The sequence below is a fragment of the Colius striatus genome, chromosome 5 (assembly GCF_028858725.1).
Source record: "Colius striatus isolate bColStr4 chromosome 5, bColStr4.1.hap1, whole genome shotgun sequence".
NCBI lineage: Eukaryota > Metazoa > Chordata > Aves > Coliiformes > Coliidae > Colius > Colius striatus.
In genome coordinates, this window is record NC_084763.1 from 16,987,430 (window position 1) to 17,002,953 (window position 15,524).

General features: G+C 41.6%; 1 protein-coding gene across 3 annotated transcripts in view; it reads right to left on the minus strand.

The window, feature by feature from the left end:
- Nucleotides 1-3,961: 3,961 nt before the first annotated feature.
- Nucleotides 3,962-15,524, minus strand: part of CMC1 (C-X9-C motif containing 1) — a 40,424-nt gene continuing 28,861 nt past the window's right edge. The window contains exons 2-4 of one of the 3 annotated variants that reach the window (XM_061996903.1): nucleotides 8,588-8,744; nucleotides 5,604-5,694; nucleotides 3,962-4,233 (exon numbers count right to left, since the gene is read on the minus strand). In XM_061996903.1, the coding sequence (XP_061852887.1) occupies nucleotides 4,119-4,233; nucleotides 5,604-5,694; nucleotides 8,588-8,621 (240 nt within the window). In that variant the 5' untranslated portion in view covers nucleotides 8,622-8,744 and the 3' untranslated portion in view covers nucleotides 3,962-4,118. The remainder of the gene's footprint in view (nucleotides 4,234-5,603; nucleotides 5,695-8,587; nucleotides 8,745-15,524) is intronic. The other 2 variants (XM_061996904.1, XM_061996902.1) reach the window with 2 other exon arrangements.

Here is a 15,524-nt window from a genome sequence, read left to right on the forward strand (position 1 = left end):
ACTTGTAATTTCTTGATTGTGTATAAAGGTCGTTCCAGATACAAATAATTAACTGTTGAGGTTCATGGTCTTCCACTCAGGTGAAAACCAAATATCCTCTGTAGGCTGCTTCAAGGTGTGCTGGGAGAAGTATTGTCACATGTTGAAACCTGAAAGACTTTGGTTACCTTACACTACTGTGTGTTGCTGGGGCTTCACTGCCTGTGTCACAAGGTTTCCTGGTCAGCCTGTCCTGTCCTGCGTTAACAGGGAAACTTTAAATGAAGCTTCTCTGGGCAGTGCCTGAGAATTTCTGGGCTTTACGTGTGATTCTTGATTTATCCTCTGTGCTGCTTCCCCGGCTGGAGCAGGGAGCAGCGGTGTTTGCCAAGTGGGACTTGAGCAGAACAACTGCTTGTGGAGAGGGCAGGGTGAGGGAGAGCTTGCTGTAGGCAGCATTTCCAATCCAGTCACTCATTGCTGCGGCCAAGCTGTAACATTTGAAAAGGAAGGCCCCAGACCTGTAGTCCCTTGGGAGGCAGCTGGCCTGGGAAGCATCTGTTGGGCCGAAGCAATCAAATTTTGACTCAAGATGGAAAAGTCATTTAAATCTATGCCACTAGTGGCTTACAGCGTGCTTTCCATTTTCAGAAGTGAAATGTTTTCATCCCTGTGACTGCAGCAGACTACGTGCAGAAGCAGCTGTAGGAAAAGGCTTTTGCTGTTGCGTGACAGGTGCATTTGTTATATAAAACTGTAAAATTGCATCATGTTAATGACTGAACATCCTCAAGTATGTTAAATGACACTCCCAAAGAATTAACTTGACTGAAAGCTTTGGATATTTTAAAACTTCACCCAACCCCTTGATGTGACAATTTTTAATTTAAGAAAGCGCTGCTTCCCTTTCCCAGAAGTAGAAGACAGCTTTTGGGGCAGAAAGATGTCGTTGCTCTGCACATTTAAGTCATCATATGGCAAGCTGATGAATAGATATTTGGAGAGCTGGGCTAGTCTTCTAAAGACCCTCATGTAAACTTCCACTCTTTGGTTCTTTTAAAGTATTTTAAAAATCTGATCACCTGAGCTGTCCCTGTCAGTTTACCAGTTCCCACTAGATTAGTTTTCCTCTTGTGTACACTAGCTGTATTGAAAAAAGTAACCTCCCAAATCAAAAACAGGAAGAGGGAGAAGAGTGAGGTCTGGTACCTGCCTGACTCCTGTGTTTTGATTTGCTCTCAGACAGGGGTTGTGAGGAACAGGGGTCACGGGGTGGGAAGGTGCTTCCCTCTTGCTTGCTGTAGTTTGAATTCAAAAGGGCACGGGGGGGTGGGAGGGTTGGTTTTGCATTGTTTGGGGGATTTAGGGGTCAGGCTTTGCCCCTTTCTGCAGGGGGAGTGGTGTGTTACTTGAAATTGTATAGGACAGTACACAAGAGCATTTCCTGGTTTTATTATCAGCACTGAAGGCAAACCCCAATTTTAATAGATTTGCAGTTGAACCATTTAAAAAAAAATGTGTTCTCTGTATGATAAGGAATGTTCAGCAGAGATGGGTGTTCAGCAGGATTCTCTTCATTATATTTTAAGACAGAAGTGGTTCAAACATCAGGAGACCATAATTAAGTGCTAAGATGATGGTGTCTGAGTATGGATATTTGATCTAAGGGAGAAGCATGAAAGAAACAACTGGGTGGTTGCTGCTACTGAGTTTTTTGCTAGAGGGAACACTTCCATTTTGACTATTTGATTTTAGACCAGCAGAGTAAACTGAGAGCACAGGAATTACTTGGGCAGTACCGACTGTGAAGCAGACGGGTTTCTGGCTTACAGACGAATTCCCGGGTGTCTCAGCCTGCCATGGTGGGTAGTTCCACGCTTGTTTGGAAGCCCTATGCATTACAAAGTGCCACTCAGCTTCCCTCTGAGTCTTCGTTAGATTCTATCAAGGCAAAATTCTTTAATACATAGATGACACCTTTTCCCTCCCTCCTTTTAGATCCATGTCAGCCACCCAACTTTGTGAAAGCTTTGAGTTGTAACAGGCAGTGTTATAATTGGAACTGTAAGCACTTGGTAATGTCACCTTCATCTTCAAGAAGGTCACATGTTAGAAAACATCAGACACACACATATTCACAAACTGTGAGGGGCTTGTGGCATTGCCACGCTTCAGCCTTTGGCTGGGCTGCTTCAGTTAGACCCTGACTCTGCACTTAAGCACACTCATTAACAGGCTAAAAACCCTGGAGGCACACCTAGGTTCATGCCACCTATTAATTGTTGACTCCTGGGCAGAATAATCATGTATAAAAGAGTCCTGCAGCACTGATTTCAAAATGAAAAACCATCAGAGCAGCCGTGCAGGGTCCTGGCTGAGATGGAGTCCTTCCATGGCTGCAGCTGTGCCAGCGCCCTTCCCCACCCCCGGAGCTGCCCAGTCGCAGGGAGAACAGGCAGTGAGCAGCCTGCATGGTTGTGCAGGGAGGTGAGGGGCTGGGCCCGGGGAAGGAAGGCTTCCAGAGCCATACCCTCTTGTCCTTCATGGGACACTTCTGACAGAAGTGCTTTTTAAAACAAAAATGCTCGGCATGAAGCAGAGTAGCTTCCAGTTCACTGCTGGAGCACAGCTGAAGGCTGTGTCAATACTATAGATGTTTTCTCTTGTTCATTAGAATCTAGGCCTGCTTCCTGTCAATCTGAGTAGGAAGGAGATCGCAGAATCACAGAATGGTACGGGTTGGAAGGGACTTCTAGAGATCATCCAAAATGCAACTAAGAACAGTTTACTACTATGAGTTTGTCACTTCATAGTACTCATTCTCTCATTTAAACTTTAAAGAAAAGATGAAAATGCAAGTAAAAAGCAGGATACTGCACACGACACTAAGCAAGGGAAAGGTGTGAAATCAAGAATTCAAAACAATTCAAACCACCACATTAAGGCCATGGGTGTACTGCAGAGGAAGTGGATGCCAGAGCCAAGGCCAGGACCCAGCCCTGAGGTGAGTGCCACAGCAAAGGAGGAGCTGCAAGAGCCCAGTCCTTGCTTACAGACAGAAGGGTAGGGAGAGACGTGAATGAGACAGCATCAATCAGCACATGCAGCCTCAGGCTTTAGAGCACCTCTTGCTTATCTGTGCAGAGTGAGTTGTGACATTCTTCGCCTACAGCATACAGAGAAGTGTGGGGGAGTAATACCTAGAGCTTACACCAGGCTTTGCTTCACTACAGGCGTTACCTCATCCCCAGCAGCACTGGCCAGTGCACGGCGTTCCCCCTCACGCTGCATCTACTTTCTGCTAAGGCAGAAAAGGAGAAGCCCACGGCTGGTGCTGCTGTCTGTGCTCACCAGTGGTGGGAACCTGAGTAAGACCCAGGTGAGCCCTCAGTGTGGACACCCACCTCTGGTAGCACACAGCACTTGCCTCCAGCCCAAATCCTCTTTGGAAGTGCCCTGGAAACAACTGCAAACACCTCAGCTTGCTTTCAGAAGCTGAAAATGTGGCAGGCTTTCATAGTGGATAACAGAACAATCACTGTTGGTTTTTTCCTCTGGAGTCAAAAGTGTCAGTCTGGGCCACACAACGGTGTGGGGCATCCCACTCCTCTCACACTGTAGACTCAAAAGTGAATCACAGTATTATCAGGTTCTCACAGGACTCAACATTTTCATGAAAAAGATAAATTGGTCTAAAAAGTTCTTTTGCATTTGCCACCTTTCTCTTCTACTAAAAGCATCAAAAGCCTCTCCACACACCCTCAGCTTCAGATGACCAACAGACCAATTGTATTGTGCACCCCATTTGTGATCAGTTAATAGGACTTAAAAACTTCATGGTAATTGATGTGCCTGCCACATATAACTAGAAACAAGCTTTGAATTGCAGAGGGTCATTTGTAAATTGGTATCAAAATCTCAAGTCCAGACAGAGGAACAGACCTTTGCAACTTCTCTTGCAAGCTGTGACACCATGCTTTGTATCTTTAGTTACAGAAAGTCATTTTATTATCCATTCATCTCATTTAGTGTATTTCAGCTAAATTCCATGCAGAGGAGTACAGGTGACTTAAAGTCTGTTTAAATCAAGTTAAATCAAATTTAGATATAAAATCTGAAAAGTTCATTTTAAGTTTTAGCTAGACGTTGGAAGGAAACTTCTGTCTCTTTTTCTTAATTCCTGTTGCTCTGTATTCTTCTCTTTGCTTCAAATATTCTGTTTTGCATTCTTCATAGAATAATGGATCAGAATAGCTACAAGACAAGCACAGAATACTGGTTTTCATCTGGGAATAAGGAACAGATATTGCAGGAACAACACTCGTAATCGATCTCCCTTTCAAACCCAAAGAAAAGTTGTCAGCCTTCAATAGTAAAACACCTTTCTAAATAAATACGTGTCAAAGTTCTCTTAGTAAACTCTAAACACTGAGTTGGTCAGCATTCTCTTGTGATACTGCTCTCTCTTGAGGCATAGTCCTTGTCAAGCCTCTACAGTTAAGCCACGAAGAGGAAAGGTAGAAAAAGGGAAAGACATTTGGTACTTCAGCCCAATAATTGGTTACTCTGTGCAGTTTGCTCCCTCAGTGTGAGGATCTGCTGGAGGGCACTTAACATAACCAAGCTACTACTGGGAACGGGTTCAAGTGTTTGTGTCAAGCAGTAAACAAGTAGGTCTTGATCATAAATTAACCTCTCTAATGATTTTTCAGTATTGTTATTAAAGCACTAAACATATTTTTCAGCAGTATTGTGTTGGGGTTTGCTTTTTTAAGAAGGTAAAGGTCCAGACAAGGTACAGACAAACCAAACTGAGTAACTCCAGCAAGTCCTCGCTGCAGTCAGCCCTGAACTCTGGCCTGGCTGCATGTGTTTTTTCATCAGATCCAAAATACTTGATAACTGTCACTAGGTCAGAGGCATGTAATCTTAATCTCTGTTTCAACAGAGATTTTTAGCCAGGAATTTGGTTTAACATTCCACCAGGAAACAAACCAAGCTGTCTCTCTCCCCACAGTTAAAACTCAAAAAGTCCCCATCTCTTGCCCTGAGAAATATAAGAACTGAACACGTCATCCTGACAGCACTGGGGATAAATCAGGGCTTCCAAAAGAGATGTTTCAATCCACCATGGCAAGTCACCTCTCAAGATGATCTCTCTAACAATTTCCCATTGCTGCTGCTATTGCTGTTCACAGCAGCAGGACACTTTCAGGACGACTGTCTGAGGTCAAGAAACAACATGAAAATAAATGTATTCTGTCTCATTAGTGGGGTATGAAGGTGCCTCAACTGCTTGCCCCCCTCCCCACCTGTGTGATTCAGCACAGTGGATGCAAGGCTACAGCCGTCATCTGGGCTGAAAATCTAGGATGTGTCACCTTTTAAATCAAGAGGAGAGTCTTTCTAGCCAGAGGACTCCTTTGTTAAAAAAATATAATCTTGTTTGTTAGGGCTCTGACCAGGGCGGGTTTTAACAAAGCAAAGATACAATGTTCAGAAAATACATCAAAATCACCAACTCTGCATAACCCTCTGGAGAAGGACTTAACATTTCCGCTCATTTCTCCTTAAATATAGGCCATGCAACAAAAAAACCCAGCAAAAACTCATGAGGGACTTACTAGCCAACCAGACAGTCTTTCAGTGCTGTGTTCTCTCGCCGACACTTTACCACCATAAGAAGACCAGTTTCTTGGCAGCACTTAGTGAATGCTGGGAAAAAAGAAAACACAAACTACATTAACATTTAGAAATATGATGATTGATAAAAAAGAATCCTCCTATGTGTATACTATTCCATATTCCTCAAAGACTGCATTTGATTTTTCATGATGATTTCTATGATTACTATTATTGTTACCACCACAGTTAGCCTGGAGCCTCATACTGTTTGTAAGGATTCTGTCACCTGTTTGGCAGCAAGATTTTAATTGGGGTTCTCCCCTCATACCATGTAATATGTTCACAGACATACTGCTGGTGCTCATACCAACAAATTTCTGAAGTTATTCTTGCAGCAAATCCATGATTCTCGTGCCTGCTTTTCATACTGACTACTCAGGGCTACCACAGCAAAACAAAAGGAAGTACAAAGAATTAGGTAGGTCAAGGATTTTTCCTCTACAGTGAAAGCTTTTGAAATTACTGAAGCATGTTTGCATCTACCAAGCCAACTGTCCAACATCAACCCATAGCCAAATCAAGAACAAAGTCAAATCTACTGTCTCCCCTTCCAGAGTTCCATCCCTTTTTCCTCTTCTGAGCTTTTCCTGATACTGACTTAATATCCAGCAAACTTAGTGTGTACTGAAGTTGTTATATTCTTGCACATCTTTTGCAAAATTTACAGCTAATCCAGTACCATAAAAACTGAAGGATGTTACATCATATGAAGGGTAAATCACATTGTGTATACTCAGAGTATACATCCACTGAGCGTGTTTACATCCATGGAGTGTCACGTGTGTGTGCTCACTGCACTGATGTGTTTTGGCCGAAAACCTGTACTTTGTGCACTCACACTGGAATCGGCCACTTCTTGTACACAGTGACCAGATATGCAATATTTACAGAAACAGCAACTCTTGTGTCACTTCCCTTTATGCTGACAGTACAGATCAACCTTCTGAAGTTGTGCTGGGCATCTGGAAGGCACCTCAAGCACCTGCAGGTCACTGTCCACGTGAAACCAGGAGCATGACTGTTAAACATACCAACTGCACCGTGATCCTGTACCTGTCCATTTAGCCCAAGTTTCAGATTTGCCTACTAAGTAACTCTTGATCCTGTACAATGATGCTTTACATCAAAGCTTAAATAAACAAGAAAATAGAGATTTATGCCTACACAGGCAGCAGTCTTATCTCTTACTTGTAGCAGGTGGCCACTGAAAATGAGCATCAAGCAATCACAGACCTCAAAGGAGCAAAATCCACCTTCTAGTATCCTGGACACTACTGGCAAGACTTTAGGAGAAAGAGACTCAAGAGCTGCGAGCCAGCCCTCTGTGAGTCTAATCTGCTTGGCCGTGGCCTGTATTAAGCTTTTGATAAAATAACTCACAAAAAGAATTAGGGTCTGCTGAAAGTGATGATGACAGTCTTCAGTGTCCTTCCTTACACTGACAAACTTACATAAAGCTTTGCAAAACTCTGCAGAGACTTGATGTCTTACCAACTTTGAACATACTATTGATGAAATCGTGCTTCAGCGCAGCACCTAACATCACACACTGCTCACATCACCACAGGCACCTGAAAATGGAGCAGACCAAAGTATGCAAACAATGGGCTTTAATTAACCACCGTGTTACCAGTTGGGAAGGCTGTAACCTGTGATTAAAAGTATCTACTAACAGCCACATTCAATTTCTGAGATCTTGTTTGGTCTGTGGTTTTAGCTTTTGACCTAAAATCACCCAAATGCATGACTTTGAGGGTACCTGTGGCAGGCTACAATTTCCAAAGCAATGTAGGCTCAGAACAATATGAGAAACATCTCACTAGGTTCTCAAAATGTTTCTTTGGTTTTTGTTTAAAGGTGGGTCTGGCATTTCTTCTGTTCTTTCCTGCCCTGTTCATATTGAATGCCCCTACATCAGCATCTCAGAAAAATCATACCTATTTTTGCACTTCCAAAAATGTCCTTTTTCTGTGAGAAGCATCAGAAGCCTTTGAAAGCTTATAGTTTTTCTAGTGAATTTCTGCTCTCTACAGCACTTCCTTAAGTGCTGTGCTGGGTGTTTTTTAGTAATCATTCCTTCTGGAAGCTGTGAAGTAAAAAAGCCACCGAAGACAACGGGAGGTCCCTCTCACTTGTTAGCTCACCAGTCTTGATTGGTTAAAGGCGTGATGTCCCAGTGAACAGACCCTGAACTGCAACTGCAAGTGTTCCCTGGCTTCAGAAGGCCCTGCTTGTGGTACACAGCCAGCCACTGCTGCAAAGTGATAAAACTGTTTCCAGACATCTAGCTTTAACATTTCAGAGGCTTAACAACAGAGGGGGAAAAAAGGAAAAAGGTTAAAGCATATCGGGCATCCTCACATGAGCACACAAAACTTGACTATCCTTCCACTTACTTCCAGCACTTCAAAATCCCTTTGGTAGTCACACAAGGAGTGTGGTGCAAGACAGGTTTGGTTGTAACCCTTTACCAGAAACCTTACAGGAATCTGGAGAATGTTGTTTTATTCTTAATTATGTCTTGCTCATGACTCTTTCATGAAACAAAACATCTCAATGCTGAGGAGCACAAAGAGTATTAAAACTACTGGTTTGGACAATAATCCCACAAACAGTGCACAATAGTTCCAGATATAATCTCAAACCAAGAATTAATCTCCATCTCTGTAATCTTGACAGTCACCATTCATTCCTCCCTCGAGAGGTATCTGCAGTGTAGACCAAAGTTTGAGGGTACATAGCAAGATAGCATAGAAGGAACGGATACATCTGATCTGATTACAAGCCCATTGTACTTTAACACTTTGGCACTGAGGAGCCAAACCAGAACACCAGAGCATCCGGACTCACACTCAAATGAACCTCCTTCCTGACATGCTGCACGTGGTATGAAGAACATTTGCTCTTTCAGAGCAGAACTTACCTTTCAGAAATCTTGTGCACCAGCCATTCTTCATGCCTTTAGCAAATGGCTTTCCATGACTTTACAAGTCCATGGGCTGATGCAACGTTTTCTTTCTCCTTGCAAGCAGCAAGCTACCAAAAGAGAAATTTGGGCCACTCTACAAACTCATTGGAGACTGTAATGCAACAGAAAGAAATCACAGAATCACTGAGTGTTAAGGATCAGGAGGGACCTTGAAAGATCACCTAGTCCAACCCCTCTGCCAGAGCAGGATCACCTAGAGTAGGTCACATAGGAACTCATCCAGGTGGGTTTTGAATGTCTCCAGAGAAGGAGACTTAACAGCCCATCTGGGCAGCCTGTGCCAGTGCTCCCTCACCCTCACAGGGAAGAAGTTTTTAATTATGTTTCTTTGGAACCTCTTATGCTCTAGAAACCTCTTACGCTCAAACAAACAAGAAGTAATCCCCACTGTTTTTTAGTACAAGCTAAATAAAATCAAGGATGAAGCTCAACCCAATAGAAGTGAAAATGCCTTATAAGAAGGAAGGGAAAGAAGCCTGCCCTCCATAAAATGAACTCTGATGAGGCTTTGCCAGGGCAGCAACATACATCTGTCACTGAATGGGAAGCAGATGGAAACCAAAGTGGAACTGGGTAGCAGCTCACTTATCTCAGAATAAAGTCTAAACAAACAATTGCCCCGTCTATCCAAGCAGTCACAGAGGAATACACAATAATCAGCACAGTAATGTGTGGATTTTCAGATGTTAAAAGATCAGAGACATTAGCAAAAAGTTGGTTACAACAAAGTTGGTGGGGATCCACCACCAAATGGCCTGATACAAACAATTCTTCATTAAAAAAGCAAAATAAAAAGACTGGATACTGATCATTTTCATCTTAGAACATATTCACATGCCCAAGGAATACTTGCTCCTATATAATGAGAATAAAAACTTGTGGGATTTTGACTCAAAGGGACAAACCAACAGCTGGCTTAAGACAAGGGCTATAGCTCTGCTGCATAAAGACAATTATTTTCTTCCATACCATTAAACCAGACAAGGTTAAATTTAGCACTCTTAATCTCAGCGTCTGCAGATCTACAAACAGTGGACAGCAAAAAGAAAGTACCATATTTAAAGATGCAGGTGTTCCTTCTGTAGCCCACAGCAGACCAAGCAGAGGTCAGCTGGTTTCAGCTGCATTCACAATGAGACGGTGTAATCAGTGTGTTGGACTGCAGGAGCTGCAGTTACATGTATGTAACAGAAAGGCTTTATGAAAAAAGCTGTTAACACTCTGCCCCAAGTATTAGAGATGGCAGGAAGGTTTTAATTTTTTGTGAGTTAATAAAGGGAAACAAGCAGCAAGTTGGTAATATTTGTAGGGCATTTTTAAAAGTTGAGGGGTTTTTTTAATCTTCAGCTATTTAAAAATATTAGATACTTCATGATCTCCTTCTGCAAACACAAAAGTCTTTCTTCTTCTCTCACTTTGCCCATGGAAAAAGTGTTTGGGACTTATCCCCAGACAGCCATGGAAACTGTGTTGACATAACAATGCTAAGAGATCACCATTATTATTCTCAGTATATGAACTGCATGTAGCATGAAGGCTATTTCTGAAGCTCATTTTTTGCCCGTTCAGGTAATAACAACACGTGGCTTATATCATATTGACTTATATTACAAAGTGTTGTGCAATTCACCTAATATTAGAACTGTAGTTTTATCAGTTGTAATTATGTATCTATTTTGCAGATGTTTTTGGAACACAAAATAAATGGAATATTTCCCATTATCAAGATAAATTGATCCTCTCAGGTCTTGCTCGAGTTTATTTAAAGATTTTACAATTTTAGTACTTAAGAGAAAGTCCTACAGAGGTGTTATCTCACCATTTATATTTTCTCAACACTTATGATACTGCTATCACACTCTTAAAATTAAAAAAAAAACCCAAACTTGTATCATGAACCAGACCAGGCTCATGTTCTACTCCTGGGGTAGGTTTCTTCCTTAACACCAAAAAAATAGAAATAGTTTTGTCCAACGTTTGGGTTGAGCTCTGCCACTGAGTGGAGAAAAGATGCCCAAGTAATAATGGGGATCTGAGGGGCAACAGTGGAAGGAGGAGGAAACAGTTCCCTTTAAAATGGAAACAAGGGCAAGATTTTAAAATCTATGTTTGTAAAATGTGTACAAAAACGCTCAGATGATACAAAGCATTACCAGCAACATTTTAGGGTGAAGTTATCATGCTTTTAATTTTGTATTAAATTGTGATTTATTAGCTTGTTACTTTGAAGATTACTCAGTATGCACAGAAGAGATTACTGGTGCACTTAATGAGCCAGAGGAAGTCGTAGGATGAACATGAAAAGATTGTTTCACATTGTAGTGTAGAAGCTATTTGATATTTCCAACACAGTACAAAAGAAAGCTTCTCTGTAGATTGATCATGGTTCAGTTAACATCACTGAATATCTAATACCTCCAACTCAATTAATTCTCACCTGATTAAGATCAGTCTGATATTCAAACTAAATCATCTCTCCAGTCAAGTAGAAATCAATATTTCTGATTTTACTTTTAAATTACAATAACAAATAAAATACACGAATCGTCAGTATGCCAGGAGTAGCTTTCCTATTCTGGGCTACTATGGCATGCATAACAGCTGATTAAAGAATTATTCTAATTTGAGCAACAATATATATAAGGCAGATTAATTTGAATAGAGGGAGATAGCATGAAATAATTAAATGCATCTTACATAGGGCAAAGAGAAAATTGACATAAAATAACCTTGAGTCTTTCAAGTGAACCTCTGTTATTAGATCAAATAGTCTCCACAAATACTCATTTGCTATGACATAAGAGTAATTCATCCTGCCCATCGCCAACCCAAGAAAAGCTGCTCCACTTCAGCTTTTCTAACTCCAGCATACTGCTGGGAGGATCTGCGCTGGGGTAGATGATCAATATGTAGTAGCACACACCACAGGACTAGGAAGGAGACACTATTCCAGGAATCCAGGAATTTAAAGGAAGGAGTATTTAATCTGTTAAAGCTCTCTCCTCCTGCTCTATCTTTTTCAGGGCACTCTCAACACAGAAAAGCAGCTTTGCCTTAGCACACACAAGGCAAACAGAGGATCTTCCAGTAGACTACAGCATCTCTTGCACTCCAGTATGAAATGGTGGAAAGAAACTTATCTCGTGATTGAGAGGTGAATGTCCAGCAGGAGGCAATCATTGGGAAGACAGATAGCACAGCTGTGATCTGCAGAGGAAGAGTATTTCCCAAAAAACTAGAAACTATTTCAATGAACACATTGCCTTGGAGTAAAGAATACTTGTTAGCAATATCCTACAAACCAACCTGAAGACTGCTTTAGGGATATTTACAATTAGAGATGGAAAAATAACACACTGAATGAGACAAAGGGCTCATTTGTCCTGTGTGCCATCTTTCTTGGAAGCCAGTAACAGCTGCTTTAGAAAAAGGTGCCAGAAAGTCTCCATTATGGAAAAAATATTTTCTCAAGTGAAGTTTCTTCCTAACCCCTACCAACTGTAAGCTTGGCTTATACCTTGTCACATGCCTTTGAAAACCTTTATGATCACTTGCCCAGCAGGTCTAAGCTCACAAGGCTCCAAGATAAGAGAAGGAAGAAAGAGTAAAAAACCACGCCAGTACCAAAAAGGCAAATGCCAATCCAAACTCCTTCAACACCCAGCTGCCTCGGCAGGCTTAAGTCCTGCTGAAGTCCCAACTACTGCAATTGTGTTTACCTCTGCCCTACCATGGATGCTTTTCTCATTAGCAAGTTTTTCAAGTCCTGATGCAAAAATGTATTGGCTTTGAAGTATCTCTCAGATGAATGTAGGATAGGCCAAGGTACAGAGAGAAGGTGCTTTGCCCAGATCAAAAATGTTTAGGGGTTAGGTATTGTTGGGGTTGCATAAATATTACAAGTTTCTGCGTTTGGTCAACTGCTCATACCTGGCAAAGATATTTCTTTTCTGAAAGGCTGAGAAGGGGTTTTCCAAGTGAATATAGGAAAAAATGGCTTATTTAAATTTTCTGTTTCAAAAGTTACAAAAAGAGTTATTGGGTTTTTCAATTGTGTTGTTTGTTGAGGGCTTTTAGAAACCACAGTAACCCATCGATTCTGAAAACACATGTAAGGTATGCAAGGATTCTCCAACATCACTTAATTCAATACAGAAGTCGTTGCTCAGCTGCTGATCTTTTTATTATAGAAACATTAACAGGGTTTCTGTTGTTTTCAAATCAAACAATCACTAAAGAAAAAATTTTCTGGAAAGAAAATAAAAAAAAAAAAGATGTTAAGAAACTAGCATCCAGGAATGACCAAAAAATCCAAGAAAGCCATGAAGACATAGTCCCATTCCCGTATGATGCAGAGACTCACCCTGGGGAGCCTCTCACTGGACTCACTACACCAACTACAGTCTGCTCCCATTCAGACTGAGAATTGTGGATGTTTCTTTGTCAGAGGTATATCCAGAAACCCCAAACAACAGCAGGGAAGTATTTCTGTCTCAATCCAGATTGGTCCACAGCAGATTGTTGGACCTTTTCTTCCTGGTCTCGCAATAAGCACTAAGAGACATTGAGTGAAACTGAAAAGCAGCAACTTAAAATCGAGATAAATTGTTTTGTTTTGTTTTGTTAAAAGAAGACTGAGGAACACAGCCAAACACAGTAATTCAAAGCCAACCCAAAGCTGTTAACAAATATATGCCAGATTAAAGTAATTAAGAGTTTTTTTAAAAAAAAAGAGTTCTGAAAAAAAATGCATGTAGTCTCAGGGCACTTTCAGCAGCTGCCAGTGCTGCCACTCACACAGGGAAGGGTCAGCTCTCCTCAGTCTGTGTTTCTGTATCAGTCCTGCACACACAGGGGCTGACCACACTGGCTTTTGGGGGATGAGAGGTGGAAAGATTAGCTTTCAGTCTGATAAGAATTCCAAATGCACAATGAAACTTGACCAGGGAAAGTGTTTTCTTAAGTAATCACGGAGACAGAAAAGACGGCTTTTTAAAAATGCATACCTTCAAATGTCAGACAGGACTCTCCTGACAAGCACCGAGTGCTGATGAAATGCTGTGGCTGACATAATTTATTAGTAACATGCGTTTAGTCACCAGAATTTTAACAGCAAATAGAGCTTTGGTACAGATGATGCAAAGAAGTACTTAGTTAGCTTCAGTGTAGTGGGCACAAGCTCGACCTGATCTGACACAGGTATGCGTATTTATATACTCACAAATGTATGTGTGTGTGTATGTGTGTGTGCATTTTTCCCTTAACACAAGGAAATACAGTACACTGTCAAATTTACAAAGAAAGTTTCAGCAACTCAGCTCTTTAAGAGATAAAAGTCCTCCTGCCTCTAAGCAAGACATGCAGAGCACAGCAGTACAAAAAAAGAGGGCTATGTACTCCAAAGAGTGGAGAAAGAGAAAGGGTGTAACTTTTGTATCTATAAGGCTCTATAGTAATTGTCAGGCAAGGCAGGTTTCAGTGTTCAAAGATGCCAATCTGCTGGGCTATACAGTCAAGTTTGTCAAAAAGCAGACCTTTTCTTCCCATTGAAATGACATAAAACCAAATCCTTTTAAGCAAAATAACACATTGTTGTGAAAGAGTTTACTTGGGTAATGATGATTTATCTACTAAAGATCTTTGCTTTAGGAATGTTCTTGCCAAGTACAAGCATTGCCTTCTATTTAAGGTTTCAGGTGAAGCATGCCCAACGAGCACAGCCACCCGGTTAAAGTGCACTGGTTTTAAATTGCTTCCTTTAAGACTGACTTGATCTAATTTTCCTCCCACTCTGCAGTAAGTATCCCTGACATCAAGCGTCACCAGACCAGGCGCTGGAAGAGGCAGAACTGGAACAAATGCAAGTTCCCCCATGGCTACTGTCTGTCACTGCCTGCTTCCATCTAAACAAGCGCATCCGACTGGGGCTGCACGGTTCAGCCTCAACGCTGCTCACCCGCCCACCTCCTGCGGGAGCTGCTGAGCCACGCAGGGACAGCTGAGAGGGTTGCCTAACAGATGAGTAAAAGAAACAACTTCCCCCTCCCTCTCTCCCATAGTGACTGTCTGCCTAGCTGAACTCCAAAGTTAAAAAAAACAACCCAACACCTATTTATAAAAAGACTGAGATTCACGGAGAGGCAGAAATAGCAGTAATGGCCCTCTGCCACACGGTGGAGATAGAGCCGGTCATTTATGCACCTCCTGAGGAGACTATTACACGGCTGTTCCCCCAAGACACCGGCTCTCCTTCACAGTTTGCTGTTTCAGGGACATTTTTTCCCCCCTCTCAGCTCGATTTACAGTATATCCAAAAGTATGCTTTCAAATCAAAGTTCTAACACGGAGGGGTTTTTTAATTGTTGTTTTTATTAATTAGTTCTCCCACTTTAAATGAAACAGATCAACTTCTAAGCAAAAGTGAAACTGCTTTTAGGTTTCCAGCTTGAGGGTAGGACTAGAGGTACAGAATAGAGTCAAAATTTCATGTCTTCTGGGCACTCCAGTAAGGGTACAATATTCAAGATTAATATGCTTATGCACTTTTAAAAGAGGAAGTGACTTTCTCTCATCCTATATTCCCTTCCAACCATTATCCTGACATCTCCAAAACAGGCTACCATGTCCTTACCTTAGTTTACAGAATATATGTTCAGTCTCTTTTTTTACAAATTTAAGCCTCCGGGGTATGCGGGTGTGGAGGAGAATTCCTTCTGAATGAGGTACTACTCAGCATTTGTAAGGATGACAGAGCAAGAAGCACAATTTCTCAGGAAAAAAACAACCTCCCACAATAATCTGTGCTTGTTTATATTCTGAACTGAAGAGTAACTTGCCCCTTTGCAGCGGTGGCCACAGTGTGATAAAAGAA